The sequence below is a fragment of the Octopus bimaculoides genome, chromosome 4, assembly GCF_046866305.1.
Source record: "Octopus bimaculoides isolate indiv1 chromosome 4, ASM4686630v1, whole genome shotgun sequence".
NCBI lineage: Eukaryota > Metazoa > Mollusca > Cephalopoda > Octopoda > Octopodidae > Octopus > Octopus bimaculoides.
In genome coordinates, this window is record NC_142931.1 from 42,362,383 (window position 1) to 42,384,305 (window position 21,923).

General features: G+C 36.3%; 1 protein-coding gene across 5 annotated transcripts; it reads right to left on the reverse strand.

Moving 5' to 3' along the window:
* Positions 1-90: 90 nt before the first annotated feature.
* On the reverse strand, positions 91-20,723 carry LOC106881699 (retinol dehydrogenase 14-like). Of its 5 annotated transcripts, none has more exons than XM_052967024.2 (4): positions 19,952-20,723; positions 18,684-18,745; positions 16,161-16,279; positions 91-1,256 (listed from the first exon to the last, which is right to left on the reverse strand). In XM_052967024.2, the coding sequence occupies exon 4, from the start codon at positions 1,251-1,253 to the stop codon at positions 363-365; it is 891 nt and encodes a 296-aa protein (XP_052822984.1). In that variant the 5' UTR covers positions 1,254-1,256; positions 16,161-16,279; positions 18,684-18,745; positions 19,952-20,723; the 3' UTR covers positions 91-362. The 5 variants fall into 5 exon arrangements, with proteins under 5 accessions (XP_052822984.1, XP_052822985.1, XP_052822987.1 ...); XM_052967025.2 differs by having other exon boundaries at positions 16,161-16,276; positions 19,952-20,670; XM_052967027.2 differs by having other exon boundaries at positions 16,161-16,276; positions 20,257-20,661.
* Between the last annotated feature and the right edge of the window lie 1,200 nt (positions 20,724-21,923).

Sequence of the window (21,923 nt, forward strand, 5' to 3'; positions counted from 1 at the left end):
AAATAATAGAATTTCATATGTCAAACCAGAAACAGACTAAATTAAAAATGAAAATATAAGTTTAAGAGAGAAAGGGTTCAACAGAGACTGTTAAACAGTAACTTGTGAGTGTTTTTGTTTTTTTCTTTTATTAATATTATTAAAAACATACTCTCCTCAAGTTATACAGTTTTCATTTGCATAGGAACTTGCAGGATCAAGGGACAAGTGTATATAACTTACATAAATTATATATAGGATGATTTAATAATAAAGATGTAATGGGTTATGGTGATGCACTTAGGAAATGAAGTCAACCTATTGACTTGTCTTATGAGGAGCTTATATCTACCCCACACATTGTCTTTCGGAATTACATTGTTTTATTCGCTTTCAACAGCCTTTTCACTAACTTCCCATAGTCTTTTGGCTCCATCCTCATTTAATCCATTGCTATTAAGGTCTTCTTGGCTGCAATCTGAATAATAGTATCCGGATTCATTTTGTAATTTTTCAGACAGAATACAATATAAAGTTGTCTGTACTCCTTGTGCGGGAGTTTTGAAACATAGTCTGAAAATGCAATCGAAATATCTAAAAAATTGTGGCACTGAGTGTCGCATGATGTCTGTAAGAACAATTCCTGGATTAACACAATAAACATTAACCCCACTGCCTTCTAATCTCTTGGATAATTCACGACAAAACCAGACATTTGCCAGTTTGCTAGATCTGTAAGCTTCAGTGCGATTATAATTTATCTTGCAGTTAATGTCATCAAAGTCTATCCGAGCATCTTTGTACATGAAACTGGACAGTACTACAATTCTTGATGGAGCAGACTTTTTTAGCAAATCCAGAAGCAATGTTGTTAATAGAAAATGTCCCAAGTGGTTTACTCCAAAATGCATTTCAAATCCATCTTCTGTACATGATGAAGGACAGCGAAAAACTCCAGCATTATTGACTAGAATATCTAAATGTGGTTCCTCCTCGTTTATTCTTGCACAAAATTTACGGACAGACTTGAATGAAGACAGATCTAATTCCCGTACGACAACCTCGTTCTTACTGGAATCTTTTGTGGCATCACGTATTTCTTTTGCAGCTGCTTCAGCCTTTTCTAGATTTCTGCAAGCCATAATCACCCTGGCATTCCTTTTTGCACATTCTAAAGCTGTCTCTTTTCCAAGTCCTGTATTTGCTCCAGTAATAAGTACAGTTTTACCATCCAAATATTCAGAATATTGATGCATTTTGACACAATGGCACATCGGCTGTAAAATAAAAAGAAAACAAAAAGAAATTAGAAACATTCTGTTTGTAACATTGTCATAGGAAGCAGAAGAGTTTGAGAGATAGTCAACAATATCTTATCTCTGACGCAATAATGTGTCAAAGGTTAAGATAATTAAGTCACACCAACCTACTCCAGTTATGAAATCAAACAGATAAAAGGAGCCTCTATGCTAAGGATAGCACCTAAATCAGCCTCAAATTATATCCTGTTGTCTTGCAAGAAGGAAAGATGCATATTGGATAATGGGGTCCTAGATATATTATTCTTGAAAACAAGATGATGGCTATGAATAGAATGTGTTTAATGATAGGTTTCCTTGATAGGGACTAATTCAGGGCCAAACAACAACGACAACTTCTGTAATACCTTAAATATCGTAAAGGTTTTCCCAATGGCCAGCTGTAGAATTATTTTATGTTGCGTAGATGAGTAACTGCCTTCTTGATTTTAATCTATCAATATTCTGTATGACCAGCTAGATCAACGGTTTCCAACCCCACCTTTTTTTTTTTAGTCTCTGGACTCCCTTGAAATCTTTAAACTTTCTGTGGGCCTCTAGACATTATTAGTAGAAAAACCATTTCGGTTTTAAAATGAATGGTTAGTAGCAGAAACAGGTCATTTAAAAAAGATTTTAAATCTTTAATTAAAGTACAATTTGTAATTATTTATCAAATAACAATGAAATTTTAAATAATTGTTTTAATTAGTTTTATTATCATAAAATTTATTTTTATGAATATTTAAAAATTAATAATTTGTAATGAAAATCTATTAACAAAAATGTACAATAAATAAATATTAAGAAAATTCTTTTAAGAAGGTAATCTGTTTTCTACCATTAATGTAATAACTCCACAAAAATATTAGTGTCTGTTATCTGCACATTTATTCTCCAGTATTCTATTTCAGAAAACAAAATATTATGCGAGTTCAATAAAATAACCGTTTGTAATCATACATTATTTTCCTCATATAATACACATAATAAATAACTTGTATTGACAGCCAGAAGATTAATAACTTCTAAAAAAAAAATTATTGCTTTTTTTAGTTCAAAAATAAAATCCTTTAGCAAAGTAAAAAAGAGAATAAATATATATAATTTTACTGTTTTATTGTATTTATTTAGGGGGAATTTTGTACCTAATGCAGTTTCACAAGTTTTCCACTCTCAAAGGTCGATGGTTTTTAGAGACAAATAAAAATCACCTTCTACTTACAATATCTAAATAACTGTGAGCTATTGATAGTAGGAAATACATTCAGTTAAAACTTTACTCAACTAGGTAAGAAAGTAGGAAAGGCCATTTTATTTCCTGCCAAAGTAATGGGAATTTCACAGCAATTTCACTACATGACCATAAGTTATTGAGCCCACAATTAGATTTAGCTTGTGTAGTCTGTTTACACTGCAACTCATTAAGGCTTTCTTGCAGTTTGATATCAACATCAGCTACATTTGTCTTAAATGATTTTACCACCCAGTTTGGAATGTTTATTTTCAGGTGATCTTTGAACCTAATTTATATATCATTGTGCAATTTCTTCAAGTGCTCAGTGTCCTCTTGCAGCCTCTTTCAATAGTGGCAAAGGTTGGAAAATACATCAACTCCTTATGCCCAATATCTATTCTGAAAAACCCATGCTGTAAAAAGCATCCAGTACACTCTGTAAAATGGTTGGCATTGCCAATGCCAAAGCAGACAACTGGAGCTTGGTGCAACTCTCCAGTTTGCCAGCTCCTGTCAAATTGTCCAATCCAAGTCAGTATGGAAAACAGACCCATGATGATGAACTTTTGCTGGTACAACTTTGTTTTTTCTTAGCTTATTATAATGTAGTGGGAAGCAATTGAATTATTAACAAAAATAAAAAATTGAAAATACAACTTATCAGTTTGCCGCTAACAATTCTTGTTTGCTGCTTACAAATTCTTGAGGTGAAGAATACTGATTCAGGAAGCTGGGTGGCCAACTTATTAAGTGGAAAAATAAAATCTGCAGAAATCCTAAAACTGTGTTCTGATATAAACCTGGGAACATCATATTTCGCTTCCAATCTTATATTTAATATCTATTGGTAAAACCACAAATATAACTACAATACTTAAAAAAAAAAGTAAGTAGAAACATAAAGGGGAGACCCTGCTACCCCTGTACTTCTACACAAGATATATAATCCAAAACAAGCATGAAAATACACAGGCATATTTTGAGACAGTCAAACTGAAAGTAAATCGTTTCAATCAGTCATAAAAACTCATCACTACAGAATAAAGCATTGTTAGGACGAATTTCCATGCTTTCATTCTTTGCAACATATTTACTTTATTGTGTAGTGAGTTCAGGGGATGACATGAGTTATCCCCCCCTCCTCACCAGCACCACTCTGTATCCAAGCGGTTGGGAGGGGGGGTTAGAAAAGTTCATAACCTGATAAACTTCCTTTTAGTAAACTTTCATTTGAAGTTTCATGAAAATGAAACAAAAAAATCAACAATAGCTGATAGTACAAAAGTTTGGCTGTAAGATACTTTAAAGAAAGTAGAAAAGGAGGAAAAAGAAGAAAAAAAGGGTAACTATTGTGGAAATGTCATGCTCAGAGAAAAATGGTAAATAAAATTTTAAACCTGTTATTTTCCCTGCTAAATGCTAGAATGAAAAAATATTGAAAAAAAAAAAAAAATGCTAGATCTAGCATAAAATATGCTAAATTGGCAACCCTTTAATATCATTACGTATGAGTGTGTGTGTGTGTACTGCTTATACAAATATGTATGTGAATGCCGATATTTTTTAAAAAGTTGTTATATTTTTGTGTGGTACTGGTCGTGCAGCCCAGTTTGCACTAAGATAAATCTGGTACTGGAAAAAAATATAAGACAATCTCTGTTGTTCTCTCTTCCCTCTGTGCACTAAGCACATACTTGTTTTGCCTATACTGTCAAATAAAAAAGAAAGGCCAAGCCTTCAGCTTTTACATGCTATTTTTAGTCGGTTGAGCTGTTACGTAGAGCACTAACAGAGCTTTTTAGCAGCAAGGACGAACTGCAGGTGCAAATTGCATGTGCGCATCGGTTTTGAGAAAAACAATATTTTTTAATAATAGAAATCCATGGCTATGTAATTTATATAATAGTTTTCATCCTGCTTTTCATACTGGATTTAAAGATCATTTGGAACGGTCTCAGATTCGAATACAGGTCAAATTTTGTTAACCGGTGTGAGGTTGCTTCTATAATCTGATAGAAATGGGTTTTTAGGTATTAGGGGTGCGCTGATGTTCGTAAGCCTGAGGTGAGAAATCGTGAGGAAGGTAGATGCTGTAAGCAACAACGTGAGCTGAAAAGTTGGGGAATGTCATTCATGTGCATACCTTATCCCATTTCTATCAAAGCCAATGTTAAACATTGAGTCATTCACTGGCGCAATGGAGTCATGTTTTTCGTTTGCATCGTGCATTGTGTTTAACACTCAAGTTACATCACACACACACAAGCTTTGTACAAGCGATTTTTAACCAAGGCAACTAAATTCATCAGTCTAGGTGCACTTAGATTCCTAATGTATGTAATTAATATACAATGTTTTTTGATAAACTATTTCGGTGAAGTAACGAGATCATGTTAAGGATAAAGTTGATAAAGAATGAATTTATACTGTGTTGTTGTTTAGGCCTTAGATCATAGTCTGGCTGCAGCAGGTCTCACATGTTAAAGTAAACCAATTATCAAAATCATTTTAGTTGTCTCCATACATCCTGTTTTATTCTGAGTATATCTAGTCACATTATTCAAGCTACTAAACACGACTCTAACGATAAGAATTTTTTTTACAGACGCTTGGGATGAGAATTAAGTCTATATACCTTTGCTACTGGAAATAAGGTCGAGCAGCTTGTCGTGCTATTAGACCAGAAACGCTTGTCAACGACTGTCTTCTTTTATCCAAACAATACATGTATCCTTTTCCTTAGTGGCATGTCAGTTTTGGGAAACTTTTGAATTTTGAGATTATCTCCCTTCTTCAAGTGGAGCTTGCCATTTGGTAATTATGAGACATCTTCCAGAAGTGGAGATAATTTTACAACATGAATTCTTGATTTATATCAAGAATTTATGTCGTATTGTATTTGATATACTGTAATTGTTTATGTTGTTCAAAGACATGCCACTTGTCACCGAGTTATTTCTCTCAGCTCGTTTTTGTTTAAATTAAGTAAATAACAACGGTTTCGCTGTTAGTGACAATTATGATTCACTTACTTCCCCTCACAAACTGAAACTGACGTGCTACTATCTATACCTATTGTATAGCTGAGTTTGTGAGTGTGTGTGTGTGTTGCATCTATAGAAATCCACACCTTACAAGATAGCAATCTGGGAGTCGCACCAATGGATTCCTCATGGCCGAAAATGCCCGGAATCGGCCATTTATTATTTTTTTTATTGCTTCCTAAGACCTGAATTTTTGTATTAAAAATAATTTTAAGCCATAAATTCTAACAATTTTCAAATCGGAGCATTAGTTAAGTCCCCTTCTAGTAATAATATAAAACAAAACTTTTTGCGAGTAAGCAGCTAACTGATGCAAGTCAGCTGTAGAATCGTGCTATTTTGACAGTCCCATAATTACGACATTACCAATACAATATGGGTTATAAATAAAGAAGCGGGTTCATATTTAGAAAATAAGCTTGTGAGGCAGAACCGTTTTAACAGCATTATGGGTCTCCAGAGCAAAACCATGTAGTGGGATTCCCACATTCACAACCACAGCGTAGACTAGCAATGGGACCACTAAGCCACTGGGCGGAAGGTTCTCCAGACAATCGGCTAATATACTAATGCCTTAAAACTACTGAGAGGGCCTTTCCAGTATCTGAATCCGTATATTTATAACACACATTGTATAAATGATCTCTCCCCGCCTCTCTCTCTCTCTCTCTCTCTCACACACACACTAAGAGATTATATAAATGAGAAAGGAACAGGAAATTATGTTTTGAACTTCATTAGCTTACAGTTATTTCTGCCATAAGAAGCAATGCACTTATAGTTGAGTGTTTTGTGCCACTTCATAGCTTCCGTCGGAGACTATAAGACGATACACAAGTATAGCAGAAACAGGTCTAAGCTAATGATGTACATTACATAATTTCTTGTTCCCTTGTCATTTATATAATCTCTTTTACGCTCTGTACTCTACAAACGCATTTCTCTGAAGCATATGCATATCGAGTCCTAACACTGGGTTATTAATATCGCTATACCTAAGCGATATATATACATGTATAAAAAGAATTAAAAGTAACGTTATGAAATAAATATTTTCTTTAGCAAGCTCATTGGCTAATCTCAGCACTAGAGCCTGTTCTGACACTGTTATTCTATATATTGCTGGCGGGGAGGCGAATCGCTGCTATCTCTAGCGTCCACCATTGACGAGATCAAAGAAGGTCGAATCACGTGATCTGGTGGTCTCGGCACTGGAGACGGCTGGGAGTTATCTAACAATATAAACAAGAGTACATTCCGCACCAAAAGCCAATATGAGAGTTTCTCTCATGGAAACTGCTGTGGTATAGTTTGTTCTAAGAGAACATCCACGTTTAAGTGGGGATAAACATTACCTCTCAGTATTAATACTACCTTTGTCGCTAGAATATATATATATACATACATATATATATATATATATATAAATATGTGTGTATATATATATATATGTGTGTGTGTGTGTGTGTGTGTATATACCGTAAATCCTCGAGTATAATCCACCCCTGAGTATAATACGCACCCCTTCTCTAACTTGAGTCAAGGAGATCTATATAACGTCCTTGGTTTGTAAACGTGTTTACAGTAACGTCCTTTATTATTATTGTATATATAACAATGCAAACGTGTAACTTTTTTGTGCACTTTGTTTCCAGAAAATAAAGAAATAACAGTAATAACGTCAGTGAAAAATAAATATTAAGTAAATTGCCTTTACATATTTATCACTTAGAAAATTTTGCTTAGAAAATATTTTTCATTTTTAACCTCGTATATAGTACGCACTAGAAATTTTGACCTTTAAATTTTGGGAAAAAAGTGCGGATTATACTCGAGGATTTACGGTATATATATATATATATATATATATATATATATATATATATATATATATATATATATATATATATATATATATATATATATATATATATATATATACACGCGCACTCGCAGACGTGGGTATGTAGTAAGAAGTTTGTTTCCTAACCACATGGTTCCGGGTTCAGTCCCACTGTGTGGCATCTAGGGCAAGTGTCTTTTATTATGGCCTTGGACCGACAAAAGCCTTGAGAGTGAATTTGGTAGACGGAAACTGAATGAAGCCCGTCGTATCTTGATCGCTAAATCCACTGGTTTTTTATATTCTCTGTTTATTTTTTCTTACTCCATTCTGTTGAAGAGCGTAGGTTCGAAACGTAAAAGATTTTCTCACTTCCCCAAGCGTCAAACTAATACACCTGCTTGTTGTTCATACATCTGCCTTCGTCTTTTGTTTTTCTGTAAATTTCAACTATATATGTGTGTGTGTGTGAGAGAGAGAGAGAGAGAGAGAGAGAGAGAGAGAGAGAGAGACAGTTGTGTGTGTATGTGCGCGCGTGCGCGCATATGTTCCTTATGAATATCACGATATTCTCATTCGTGCTTGAGATAGCAACCTTAAATATATTTCAGAGACTCATCCCTCTTATGCTGCTCTCCAGTATCCTCTTATTCTGTGGAATGGACAAGATTCCACAAATTGAACCGGCAACAGGAGAGCCAATTACAAACAAAATGGTATCGTCAAATGACTTCTATTCTTACCAATTGATATTAAGACCAGAACAATCAAATCAATTACACACGTATCATGATCTATTTCAACAATACCTGGTTGATATGTATGCTAAAGTTGAGAGTCAACATCTCCTCTGCATTCGTAAGAATCAAAAAAGTTAAGGGCTAAAAATTATGTTCATCTCCAAGATGTTCTGAGGGCAGACGGCGATATTCAAAACATGGGGCAACATATAATTCTCCCATCATCATTCACAGGTGATCCTCGATATATGCACCAACGAACACAAGATGCTATGACATATGTCAGGACATATGGAAAACCAGATCTTTTTGTCACTTTCACCTGCAATCCTAAATGGGATGAAATAAAATCTAACCGTCTTCCAGTGTTGTATCTTCTGGTATTACAGCTACCCTCCTCAATGGGGGAAGAACTGCTCAATTCACGTTCAAGCTTCCTCTAAACCTTGCAATGAAAGAATCTAAATGTGCAACATTTCCCAAAACTCTGCAATGGCAACAGTTCTCCAACAAACTTACCTCATTGTTTGGGATGAGTGGAGTTCCAGAGGTACTTGACCGTACCCTCTATACGAGTTAATTTGTTCCCGGAGGCCGCTCGTAAAGCGAAAACTCGTACAGTAGAGCAATAATTTCCCATAATAGCAATGTTATAAATCGTAATTCGTTTCCAGAAAAATGTTTTACCAATAAAATTTATAATACTTGTAAATGAATGGCAATAAAACAACAGTAGAATGTAATTAATATTTTATGTAAAGTAAAAAGAATGTCAAGATCATTTATAATAAAAAAAATATCGTTTTCTGAATCACTTTCACTAGCACTAGACTCGCGCACACCATCACTTGTAGACGCGATCGCCGATTCACAAGCACTCGTAGTTGGAATGGTAGATTTCTTTTTAGAAAACTAGTCTAGAGTTGTTTGCTTAGAAGAAGTTTTTATTTTTGCTTTATAAATTTCTTGGTAACACAGAGAAGCATTTGTTATGGTAGTAGAAACTTTCGCACTTCATTCAAAATTTGGATCTTGTACTTGAAAAATAAAACTCACAAATGCAAAGTCTCGTAAAGCGGGTCCTCGCAAAGTGAGGTATTACTGCATTTTTAGATTTAAAAAAATGTTATTCTCATTCATATGCGTTTAATATATTTCTTCTTTTTAAAGTTGACAAAAAGCAATGAGTCAGTAGTAGCAGTAGTTCATCCTACCAAGTGAATAAGCATGTGGCAACTTTAATGCCTTGTCCATCGTGCGTGAAGATAAAAACCTCTTAGCAAAAGAAAACGATAAAATCAATATCCATATCGAACCACAGAAATCTGCCAATAGCGATTATAAAGGGAGAAAACAAAGTCAGAGCAAAACAAATAAAAACTGGACAAACAAAATGTAAAACAAAATTAGGTGAATAAGCAGCAAAAAATATTTGAAGTACAAAGGAAGACTACTTGAAGTTGACCCAATAACCTAATTGAAAGAGGAGTTTCTGCAAAGAACTATTTAAGGATGTATGAAAATTATAGCTGCGTCTGCCACCAACATCACACTAGTTTGAAGGAGAGAGAGGGGGAGGGAGGGGAGAGAGAGAAAGAGGGAGAGAAGGGGGTGAGCCAGTTAGAAAATGAAACCATATACTGAATGGCCTACCATTGGCGTGTTTCAAAAGATAAATTTGTGGGACTGAGTCAGCAAAACGACTTTTCATCAACTTTTCTATTTTTCACTTGCTGGATTTGAAGGAAGGGGTAGTGCCCACAAACCAGAGCGGTTCATCCCCTTAATATGCTCCACGAAACACTGCAAGTCAATTCCACAGACCGACATTTAGGGAAGGAAGGAAGGAAGGATTAGGCGTAGTGATTAGTGCTGCACCGGGAGTGGGTGATTAGAGTAGGAGAAACTAGGGATGAGGCGGGAATGTCTGTAACGTAGTATGACCCCTACCTGCTATAGGCTGAAATATGTACTTGCCCTGGATAGAAATGCCATTCATTAGGATGTGACTAGCTGTTAAGGATGTACTTTCGGCAAGAGAGAGTAATAGTGAGATACTGTAGTAGTGATAGAAAAGGAGAGAGAAGACAGCATATCTGTGACCCAGAGACTAGAGTGTATATATGAGTGATGCGATCTAGGTTGTCTATGTGTAACTGTAGTAGCACCGTCCTCAGTGTGAGAGCAATACTCCATTGTGGACCCACCGTGGACTTTGTAGAATGTCAATAATTACTATGGGCTGGAGAAAAGGGTCCGTCATTGTGATGTAGCTAAAATGTGCTTTCGCGACTGCAAGGGCCCTAATTTGCGTGTTACTCATGGATAAGTTTAAAAAAATATTTTTTTCTTGATATGAATGAGTAGCGTTTGTGTTTTCTTGGTATTGAAAGAGACGAGACTGATATTACTTTCATTTAAAAAGGCTTTTGAGGTCTCTGTTCTTGGAGTCAGTACGGAAATTTAGCGTGTGGTGTCTAGGTTGTGAGTAGATGGTGCATTGCTGGGGTAAGCTGAGGCAAAATGAAGGATAGTGGCGATGTTGGACATAACGGCAATAAATCGATGGAAGAGAATAGAAGACTGAGTAGAGAATGAGGACAAAAACCTTGAGCACACCGGAGTTGATAGACTGTGGGACAGAAAGAGTTCCATCAACACACACTGCGATAATGCGACCTAATAAGAAGCCCAAGGGTGTAGAGCGGATGTGAGCCGCCATGTGCAGTAACCAAATTGGCAGTCCACCTTTAGTGTTTTTTAACATAACATACCTTCAACTACAGCAAACACACCTACGTAATGTGGCTGGTCTGTGCAGTCTGTACACTTAATTACACGCCATTGAAGAAACCATTAATCTAAAAGATGGGAGGAGCCCACAAGTGAGCAGTTTCAGTCAATAGAGCAGCCAGGTTTAAAGTTAGTAGGAGCGAGCACATAAAAAAGGCGCCATGACATTCTAAACAATTTTTTAAAACTCATTTCTCTTATATTACGCGAAATATATTATTAGTTATACGCAATAGCATTCTACATTCATTAATTTTGTTTCAGTAAGAATGTCATTATGTAGGACACAACTACTAATGTAGGTGCGATGTGAGAAAGATGAAACTCTACGGGATCGTCCAGTGTCAAGAGGTTATGACGTCAGGATTTGTTTGGGTTTTTCCGATGTTAGCAGCCACTAACACATTACAGGAAATTGAGTAAATGGATCGTTTTTAAAACGGGGGCCACATTTTTCATTAATGTTTACGTAGTGTTTTTGGTACCGAAAAACTTTTAAACTTCTATTTTGTGTTATAGAACAGAAAAATATTTTTGTACTCGAATTTATTTCATGTAAAAAATTGTCTTATTTCGATAATTTCAACCAATCACTGACAAGTATTCAGTTGTTTATATTTACCCCTTGGCTGATTAAGCGATGTAAAGCGTATTTAATCTCCATACCTTCGTTTTATTTGCTTTTTTCATTTTAAATTTGCTTTAACCCTAACCCTAACCCTAACTCTAACCCTAGGGTTAGGGTTAGGGTTAGGGTTAATTGTTTCAGAATCGTTTGTTTATGTAGTCGGCACATCGGCTGAATGGACGTCAGTGATTGGTTGAAATTACAGAAATACGACAACTTTAACATGGAATAATTTATGGATTTCTTTTTTTTTTAAGAAGACTAAGAGAAAAAGATGTTTTATATGACACATTCTACCAGTGTTCCAAGTTTCAAAGTGTTTCGTTAATGCAAAATGTGGCCCCCGTTTTAAAAAAGATCCGAGTAAATAGTTAAAAAAACACGGGAGTAATGACTCTAAAAAGTTCTTCCGAGGTCATATGATTAACAAAACACATCCCCCGCCAAAAAAAACAAAAAAACAACACACACACAAAAACATCAACAGCAAAACAAGAGATTCGACTTTTATTGCACAACTAAAGAGTTTCAAAAATTGTTGAAAAGGCACCAATTTTGAAAAATGTACTCGGGAAAAGCGGTCGCTCCCCTTGCTCCCCTATTAGCTACACTGCTGGTTACAATAAAGGATTCGCTAAACATATATATATATGTGCATATATATATATATATATATATATATATATGTATGTATGTATGTATGTATGTATGTATGTATGTATGTGTATATATTTGTGTTTGTGCTTCTTCCCACTACAGCTTGACAACCAACAACTAGTGCTGGTTTCTTTACGTCCCCGTAAAATGGCGATTCGGCAAAAAAAGACCAACAGAATAAGTACCTGATTAAAAAAAAAAAAAAGCACTGGGGTCGATTTGTTCGATTAAAATCTTTCAAGGCAGTTCTTGAGCATGGCCGAAATCCAATGACTGAAGGACAGGTGTGTGTATGTGTGTGCGCGCGCGTTTCAAATACATAAAAAAAAAAGCTAACCTAAATGTGGCGGTACATTCAAATATCTCGTAGTCTCCATTATTATTCAGCGAGTTGGTAGAATCGTCAGCACGCCGGATAAAATGCTTAGCGGCATTTCGTCCGTCTTTATGTTCTGTCTTCAAATTCCCCCGAGGTCGACTTTGCCTTTCATCTTTTCGGGGTCGATGAATAAGTACCAGTTGAGTACTGGTGTCGATGTAATTGACTCACTCCGCTCCCAAAATTTCAGGCCTTGTGCCTATTATTATTATTATTGAGTGAGAGAGCATTGCATGCCATCAAAGTGACACTGGGATAAAATATACGAAGCCCGTTATACCCATCATGGCTACCCGTCTGATAAGGGTACACCAGGCACATGCATCACAACCATATTTGTGCCACATGGTGATCTCATATCAAGATAAACAGCGCATGACCTCGCAGGTGGGACCCAGTTAGAATTTTCTTCAGGCCGAGTAGCCTATCCCGCTCAAAAGGTCCCTGAATAAGGTTTGTTTAAGGATGCTGAACAAAGCACCCATGTTTCCAATGGTGAATTTTTCAAACCCCAAAAAATTCCTCTCAACACATGGCTATGCTCCCCCACTACTTCTGCTCATGATCAGAGATGCACATATCGTCAGCCACCAAGGGACATGCTCAACTGGTTAAGGTCAAACAACTGACAAGCAAATCTGTGGTATTGAGCAGAATATTTGCTGTAGCCCATCTTTTATACCAAGACAAAACAATGTACATGATAACACTTCCAATCAATTGAGATCAGAAGCCATCGATTGTAAGTATGATAGTATGATCAGTATATGTTTTGCTGTTTTACTTAAAACCATGAAAAAATCTAAAACTGCTCCGTACAAGCAATACAATAGGATATGTAGACAAGCAAGGCAGCTAAGCTAACATAGCATTAATGTTATGTCAATAACAACAGATAATTAAGTCAACTGTCTAAACCGAAATCTCTTGTTATTTTAGAACACATTTTGTTCGCTTTTCTAACACTTCAGTTTATTTCCCCCAGCTCGGTTTTGTTTCGTATTTCGTCAATAGATTGTTTTTTGTTTTTTTTTCCAAAGGCCAAAGATGTTTTGTAAATGAACGCATATACATTTATACATAATTTTTGATAGTTTCTGCCGATTAAGAATGATATCTCTCTCTCTCTCTCTCGGAAATATATTTATTTATTTATACAACGAAATGTTAGTGCCAAGCAGTGTTTAAGTATAAGCAAAATTTAGGCTTGTCAAAATGTGTTTGTGACATATTGCAACTGCTAAAAAGCAAACTCACTGCAGTTACCGTGGAGAAAATATCTCTTTTATGGTAAAATGGTGTGAAAACATTCGGTTTGTTCAGTGTCGCCATCTATCAGGAATCCCAAACATCGATGTTTCAAGTTTTTTGACTCTTGTCAATGGGATGTATTATATATATTCCAGGAGTGACAAGTTCAAAAATAATCAGCTCGGTCACTTAGAATAAAGTATTTAGAGATAAGTTACAGGGTGAATATAGTAATTTTTCAGATTAACATCCGCACGATTTTCACTAGGGTATTAGGGTTTTAGAGTCAGGGTTAGGGTTTTAGGGTTTAGGGTTAGGGTTTAGGGTTAGGATTAGGGTTAGGTTTAGGGCTTTAAGGTTAGGGCTTGGTAACCGTGCGTGTATTAATCTGAAAAATTACCGTGAATATAAATATTTAATCCATAACCATTAGTCCTACAAACTGTATTTTATTTCTCCCCTTCCCCCACACGTATTGAGCTTGTTCCACTAAATATATACAAACACAGTGTATGTATCTGACTTGGTTAAAAATGGAAGGAAAGCGCCGATGAACTTTCTTCAAAGCTTTTGAAACTGGTAAGAGGATGGGAAAACGTCATCCTCAGACTAGAGACTCAGCTCGAATACTTGCAACAGAGCAGATCCCGCTCAAGGCACCCGAAGACCATATGGTAATAATAAAATGGGCAATGGCTTAACTCTACTCCCCCAGGAACAGGAGCGATTCTTCCGATAAACTTCCACACAGTTTCCCTGCCAAGGCTTTGGACGACAAACCCGGGGATTACGGTAGAAGACACGGTCAATATAAAGCTCTTCACGCGGGGGGAAAAAGCCAGCCTAGTGGGTGTTAACAAGTATGCAGAAAATGAATATGGGCGATCTTTCGATACCAGTACCAAATATCGGCCTTTTCCGTAAAAAGTGTCTTCGGCGATCTTTACCAAAGATCGGCCTTTTCCATAACACCAGCACGATCTTCACTAGGGTGTTAGGGTTAGGGTTTTAGTGTCGGTTTTAGGGTTAGGGTTAGTGTTTAGGATTACAGTTAGGGTTACAGTTACGGTTAGGGACGGAATTCCCTAACCCAAACCCTAACCCTTAAACCCTAACCTTAACCCTAACCCCTTCAAAAGAAATCGCGCTCTCTGTATCTCTTTCGCTTTTACGACGTCGTTTCCCTCTTTCCCTCCAACTCTTTTTACGGAAAAGGCCGACCTTTGGTAAAGACCGCCGAAGACACTTTTTACAGAAAAGGCCGATATTTGGTACTGGTATCGAAAGATCGCCCGAATATAAAAAAGGAAAATGCGCGCTGACGACCCTGGGGAGTGGGGAGGGGACTTTCGGAAAATTCACAAGATCCAATTTTTCCGTCATAACTTTCGGTAAAATGGATATATATTGATTTTTGTTACGGAATGCCACGTTTTTGGTTACGGAGGATCCGATTCTGAAAAACGGTAACTGGGTCCCATAATGTAGGAGTTACGCTGTTTTGGCTGTTTTTTTTTCTTTCTTTCCATCCACTTCCTAAAACACCATACTGAATGTGTAGTGATAACATAAAATCAAGTACATAAAATACCAGAAAAGGAAAGGATACTAAATAACGCCGGACAAAACGTTTAGCAGCATTTTTTCTGGCTTTATGTTCTGAGTTCAAATCCTACCGTGGTCAACTTTGTCTTTCATCCTTTCAGGGTCGATAAAATGAATATCAATCAAGTACCGGGATCGATATAATCGATTAAACTCTTCGCCCGAAATTGTTGGCCTTGAGCCAAAATTAGGAAGGATTATTATTTTTGAGAGTACGATGATGGTTAAGCTTCGTTATTTTCTTGACAATATTTCTTAACCGACATATTCAATAGTAACAACGAAAGTGACTATCGTGAGTGAGCTCACTCGTCTCTGGGGGAAAAAAAAGACCCCAGCCCCACCCAAAAAGGTTGGGAGCTGGGGAAGAAAAAGAAAACAAGGTGGAGAATACGATCTGAGTGATATTAGGTTTAGGCATTTAAGTGTAAAAGTCTAACATGGTAACTTTCTATGTTGTTTAAAGATGAAATAAAGGCCGAAGTACTTTTAGATGAGACTACATGTAACCATGTGCTTGTAAGTGCGTGTATACATTGATGTGTTCATATATAATAACAATGTTGTGAATTAGACAAGTACAAATAACAGAAGTTATTTTAATAAAAAGTTACTATTTATATATATATATATATATATATATATATATATATATATATACTCTCACACAGGTAAAACTTTATGTCAAGGTTAATTTTACACTCACCTTTGTTAAAAGAGCGAAGTGAAATGTAAATGAATTCTTGAAGCTAAGCGCTTCTTTCTTCGTGTTTACTCTCTCTCCCACTTCTTTGAAACTGACGAGAATCAAGTGCGCTACTGCTGCTGATTTGATTTGATTGGCAAAGGAATAGAGAAAGAAAGAAAGAAAGAACATATAAATGAAAAGAAAAAAAAAAGAAAAAAAACTAATGGCGAAAAAAAAAAGAGGGAAGAAAAAGTAGGTTAGTAGGAAAAAGAGGAGGAGGGAACAGTCTGAAGAATATAATGACTGAGAAAGCAAAGTACAAAGCTCGAAAGAACATGATGAGCAATGCAAACATTAGCAGAGTATAAGCAAATGTGTACGTACATACATACTTAACATATAAACCTTTCATGGGTCCTGCAAACGAAGAAGCAAGGTCGTCTTAGCAGCATTATAAGCCCCCGGGCAAATCAGTGCACTGGGCCCTTTCGTATGTATTTATTGACAGAAAGACACAGCATACATAAATTAGAACTGGGCCCTTAGACTACCTAATGTGCCTAAGCCTAAAGGGAGCACTGCGAAGAAGCACCCGTCTCTTTTTATGTATCTGGAACTGGATTGTCCAAGATGTCCCTTCTCTTTTTTGGATGCTAATATGTGTGATTTGAGAGAAATTTGGCTGCTATTTCTAGCAGATAGAGCAATCACGTAGAATCTACGTGATTGCTCTTTCTGTAATGTCGACGCGACCTCATTGATTAGTTCCTATCGTATTTGTTGACACATATTATTTCCACCCCTCACACCGGGCCTATAAGGGAAATTTACTAAAGTGGAGTAAGACTGTTTTTAAGCTCCGGATGTGGACAGAACCCTTAAAATGCAGGGATCTGGGATATTTTATTTTTATTTTTATTTTTATTTTTAAAGAAGGGAAACCAACAACTAATTAGAGCCCCTTCCCTCCCGCACCTTATTAGCTATTCGAGACCCGGAATAATGTGTTGAGTCCCACTACTCTCTGCTAGGAATTGTACGCTCGCACACACTCGCTCATCTATGAATTAGAAAAACTGGTAATAAAATCTAGTTGATTATATTTAGGAAGCGCTGTCTTGCTCCAATGAATATTTATTTTTCTGCCTTTATCAAAAAAATCAAGTTTTAGCAAATAGTAATCACTGATAAGCCCACTTCAGATACAGTGGAATCTAATTTAATTTCTAAAGTACATAGTGTAAAGAGATAAATATTACACGAGCTAAGATAGTCTTTCAGGCATGAGCAATTTTTTCGAGAAGTGGGCCGCATGAGACATGACTCATTATCTGGTGGGCCGCTAGAAACAGCAACCAATTTGACCTGTTAGAAATAGCAACTAAATCTCATTTAAATTGTTCTCTACTCTCTTATATAAAGGAAGAACACATTGGACAATGTAAACCTGATCACTGGCCTTCGATTGATTTTTTTTCGTGACAGTAATCTTAATTACTCGCTCAGTTCTAAATCAGTTGTTCTTTGGGTTTCTGGTTTTGAGGATACCTTCCGCCCTTCCACCAGTCTAGGAAACCCAGCAAAAATAAATAAATAAATAAGCAAGGGACATGGTACTGTTCTTTCGTCCCTAACTAAACAGGAGAAAAAACCCCAGATGTTATGTAAAAAAAAATATTGCCGCAATGTTGCAGTGAAGGGTTTTTGTCGAATAAATCAACTCAAGTATTTTATTTTAAAGTTTGGTACTTATTCTATCGGTCTTTTTTTGCCAAGCCGTTAGATCAGAGGAACGTAAACTAACCAACATAGTGGTCGCTGGGGGAGGGGGATAAAATCAAAGACATACACATATATACGTATATGCATACGACAAATTTCCACACAGTCTCCGTCTACCAAATTCACCCACAAAACATTGGTCGACTCTAGGTTATAGTAGAAGACAATTGTCCATGGTGCCGCACAGTGGAACCGAATTCGAAACCAAAGCGATCTTCTTAACAATAGAACCATGCATGCGCCTCTCTAATGAAGTGCAATAAAAATGTTCAATCCTCGGTCAGAGGATCATGTGTGTTTAGTTGTTCTGTCAACTTAACTCCCCAGCATGCAAAACTACATCAGAACTAGATTTTTTGAAAATATTATGGTGAAAATTTGAAAAATTTCAAGTGGTCAGAAAAGATTTAACAAAATTCTTACCTTGTATTTTGGTTTTTTTTTTGTATGGAAGTCACATTTGATTCCAGACGAAGTGATATATTCAAAGATATTTATTTTGTTCTTAAATTTTTGTTCTTAATTTTTTAGACACAAGAGACATCATATGATTAAAATCGAGGGCAGTAAATGTGTCGATTTCAGGAGTGGATTTTAAGAAAATGAATAGAGAGATTCTTCCGATTTGTCATCGGAGACATTTTTACTAAATTATAGGATCGAAGGTCTAAGTAAAGAGAGGAAATAGGAAATAAGAGAGATTGACAATGTATAAATAATTGTCTAGAAGTGGTTGCTGAGGAATTTGAAGTCACTAACCTGATTGTCGTTACTAGCTTCATTGCATGTCCTATCTGATGCCATCGCTATTGCCATTGGTACTGAAATAAAAAGAGATAATTTTACAGCGAGTTGAGTCAGTAATCCAGATTAATGTACAGCAAAAAAAAAAAAAAAATCTCGTCGCATGTATGTAAGCGTAAGTTTGGATAGCCTGTCCTCAGCACAAACTACCTACCTGTATATAGGTACGTAAACAAGAAGCGACTTGCTGTTTAAAGTAGCAATAACACTTTTGATTTGACATCGTAAGCAATAATAATTCCTAATGTAGGAAGAGTTATCTACAGTAAACTAAGCGTTCTAAGCATGTAACTTTAAAATGGTAAAGTTATATTCACGCATAGCTCCGAAAACTAGGCATAAGCACCACGCCATGTACATTATTTGTATATCGGAAAAGATTAGTTAGCATTTAATTCAACTGTATACGAAAGCACTCTCAGGAAGAGACTGTGGCAGTAAGTCCCATACATCATTTGGGACTTACTGCCACCGTAATTTGGGGTACGATAGATAACTTAAAGTTCAAGTAGTCTTACTAGTCAGCTTGAAAAGGTAAATATCTTTTTACATTACGAAAGTTAAAGTCAGGACCCGATTAAACTAATTACCCACCGGTATTTCTGAAATTACCACTACATACAGTAACACATTACACATAAAGGACCAATTTATAGAAGTACATTACACCAACCTGTAGTACCTAGTTACAACAGCATATTACACCGATATATAGTACCTAGTGAAAACAGGACATTACATCAGTCCTGCAGCACCAATTTACAAAGCCATGGTATCTAATTACAACAGTGCTACATTGACCTGTGGTATATTGTTAATGGAATGCATTACAGTGATAGGGAGACTTAACACTTGGAAGAACCCTGGAGTCTCTGAGTACTACTTTGGTATAAAGAGGTGCAGTGTGATGATGTTTTCTTGATAAGTAGCGCTTCTGCTTGTGGCTTAATTTATTTGTTGCTATTGGAAAAGACAAGATTTAAATAGTCCAGTGGATGGTATTTTAGAGATCTCTGTTAATGGAATCTATGGGTTTGGCGTATGATGTCTAAGCTGTATGTACACTAGTAGTCATGCGCTATGTGTGAAAGGATACTCAGATACAGTCACACACATACATACACGTGTATGTGGTGTGTGTGTGTGTGTGTGTGTGTGTGTGTGTGTGTGTGTGTGTGTGTGTGTGTGTGTGTGTGTGCAAATGATTTATCAATATCACGTACCTGAATCGAACAGGGGGCAAACTGCATCGCCAGGTTCAGCTACTTGATATTGAAAAGCTGCAAAATAGCGAAATGTCGATATCCATCACTCCTGAATGGGATTAGAGACGAGTTGCCTCACTATCTATGGCTTACAGGTATTTTAACACCCAGTGCTTTGAAGGAATCATCTCCACCGTACTAACCCGCAGCGTACCGGCGAACAAGCAAAACACATGTATTGAATATATGCAGTCGATAATATATTTTAGTATGTATGTATTCAACGGACTTCCACTCAGATTCTGTCAACCAAATTTACTCACAAGGCTATCCGGAGCCTATTATCTTTTACTTGCTTTTTATCTTTTACATTTCCAAGGTGTCGCGCCGTGGGACTGAATCCGAAAAAAATGTGTCTCAAAGGCGAGCTTCTTAAGCACACAGTCATTTGTTTCCTCTATTTCCATTAGATACAAAATTCGTTTTCTAATGGAATGTTAAACAAATATGTTCCACCAGCTATTCGGCATTTAAACACGATATTTATATGCTGACGAATATCCGCCTGGCATATATCGGACATACAAGGAAAACTGAACTGATGGAATGAGAGATACTTTTAGATTCTTCCTATTTTTCTTTTTCTATACATTTTCTTATCTCATTACGAGGTGGTCGGCGGCATGGTAGGTAGGTCAATTATACGTGCACTATTTCTCGGTTATTCGTTTATTCTCCTGTCAGTCTGAAAAGTTATCGTCTTTCCTTGTTAATAGGAGTCGGTAGTTGTGTTGGGAACACACGATAAAAAGTTATATAAATAAAACAAAATAAAATAAAATGTGATTTGGATAAATATATAAATAAATGAAAATAGAAAACTCTGACATTAACATTAAAAACAATCTTTGGAGAAAGAGTAAAACGTTTGACATTTAAGGAATGCAAAAACAAAATAAGTCAAATTTGTTACTCGATCTACTACAAATAGCAGCCAACTCGCCCTTAAAGCACACCCTCACATGTCTTTAAAAACAGTCAGAGATATGACAATCGTTCGGTATTGGTCTAGAGCAGTTGTTCTCAACGGTGATTCATATGACCCCAGAGGGCCAATATATAATTTTGCAGGCTCCACGCTAGCAAAATAGTAAATTGAGGATCCACAGTAGCATATTAAAGGCTCATGAAAAAGCTTTGGCCTAGATCAGGGGCTTTCAAACTTTTTGACTTGCGGACCCCTTTATATTTCAGGCTTTACCTTAGGGACCCCTTTATAAACGCTTATGAAATTTATACATAAATATTTGCTTAAAATAACATATATTTTTGCATTTATTTATTTAACAGCATTTTTCAAATAGGTTTATTGTCAATTAAAAGATTTCGATTAAAAAACATATATAAAATCAAATTGCTCATAAAAAGTATTTGCTGTCCACGGACCCCCTGTCTTGTCCTTGCGGACTCCCTGTGGTCCACGGACCACAGTTTGAAAACCCCTGGCCTAGATGTATTTATTGCAAGAAACAGCTTAATTTCTTTTCTGAAATGTTTTACCATAGTTCAACCGACACAAGTTGATGTGTGAAAAAAAAACAAAATCGGGATTGTGAAAGAAGTATCAATAAAACAAATTTTTAAACACCAAATGGCTATGAAGATTCACCAGAGTAGAATAGCAGCCAGAGCGATTCATAGATAAAAAACATGATTGAGAACCCTTGCACTCGAGTGTGTCGGTGAGAGGAGACAACTTTATTCACCCTCGTTTTCAGTCTAGAGTCTTCGTCTGTGTCATGAGTGAAGGTTGCGTGGGCGCATGACGTCGAGTACCAGTATCGAAGGATTGCCAGGAGACATAATATCGTGCTGGACACTAGAAAACAGACGAGATAATCAACGTTGGAATGCATTTGATCATGGAGTCTCTTTGCTCTATCAAGGATGATCTGGAATTTAGCGACCACTGAAAAAAAAAGAAACAAAA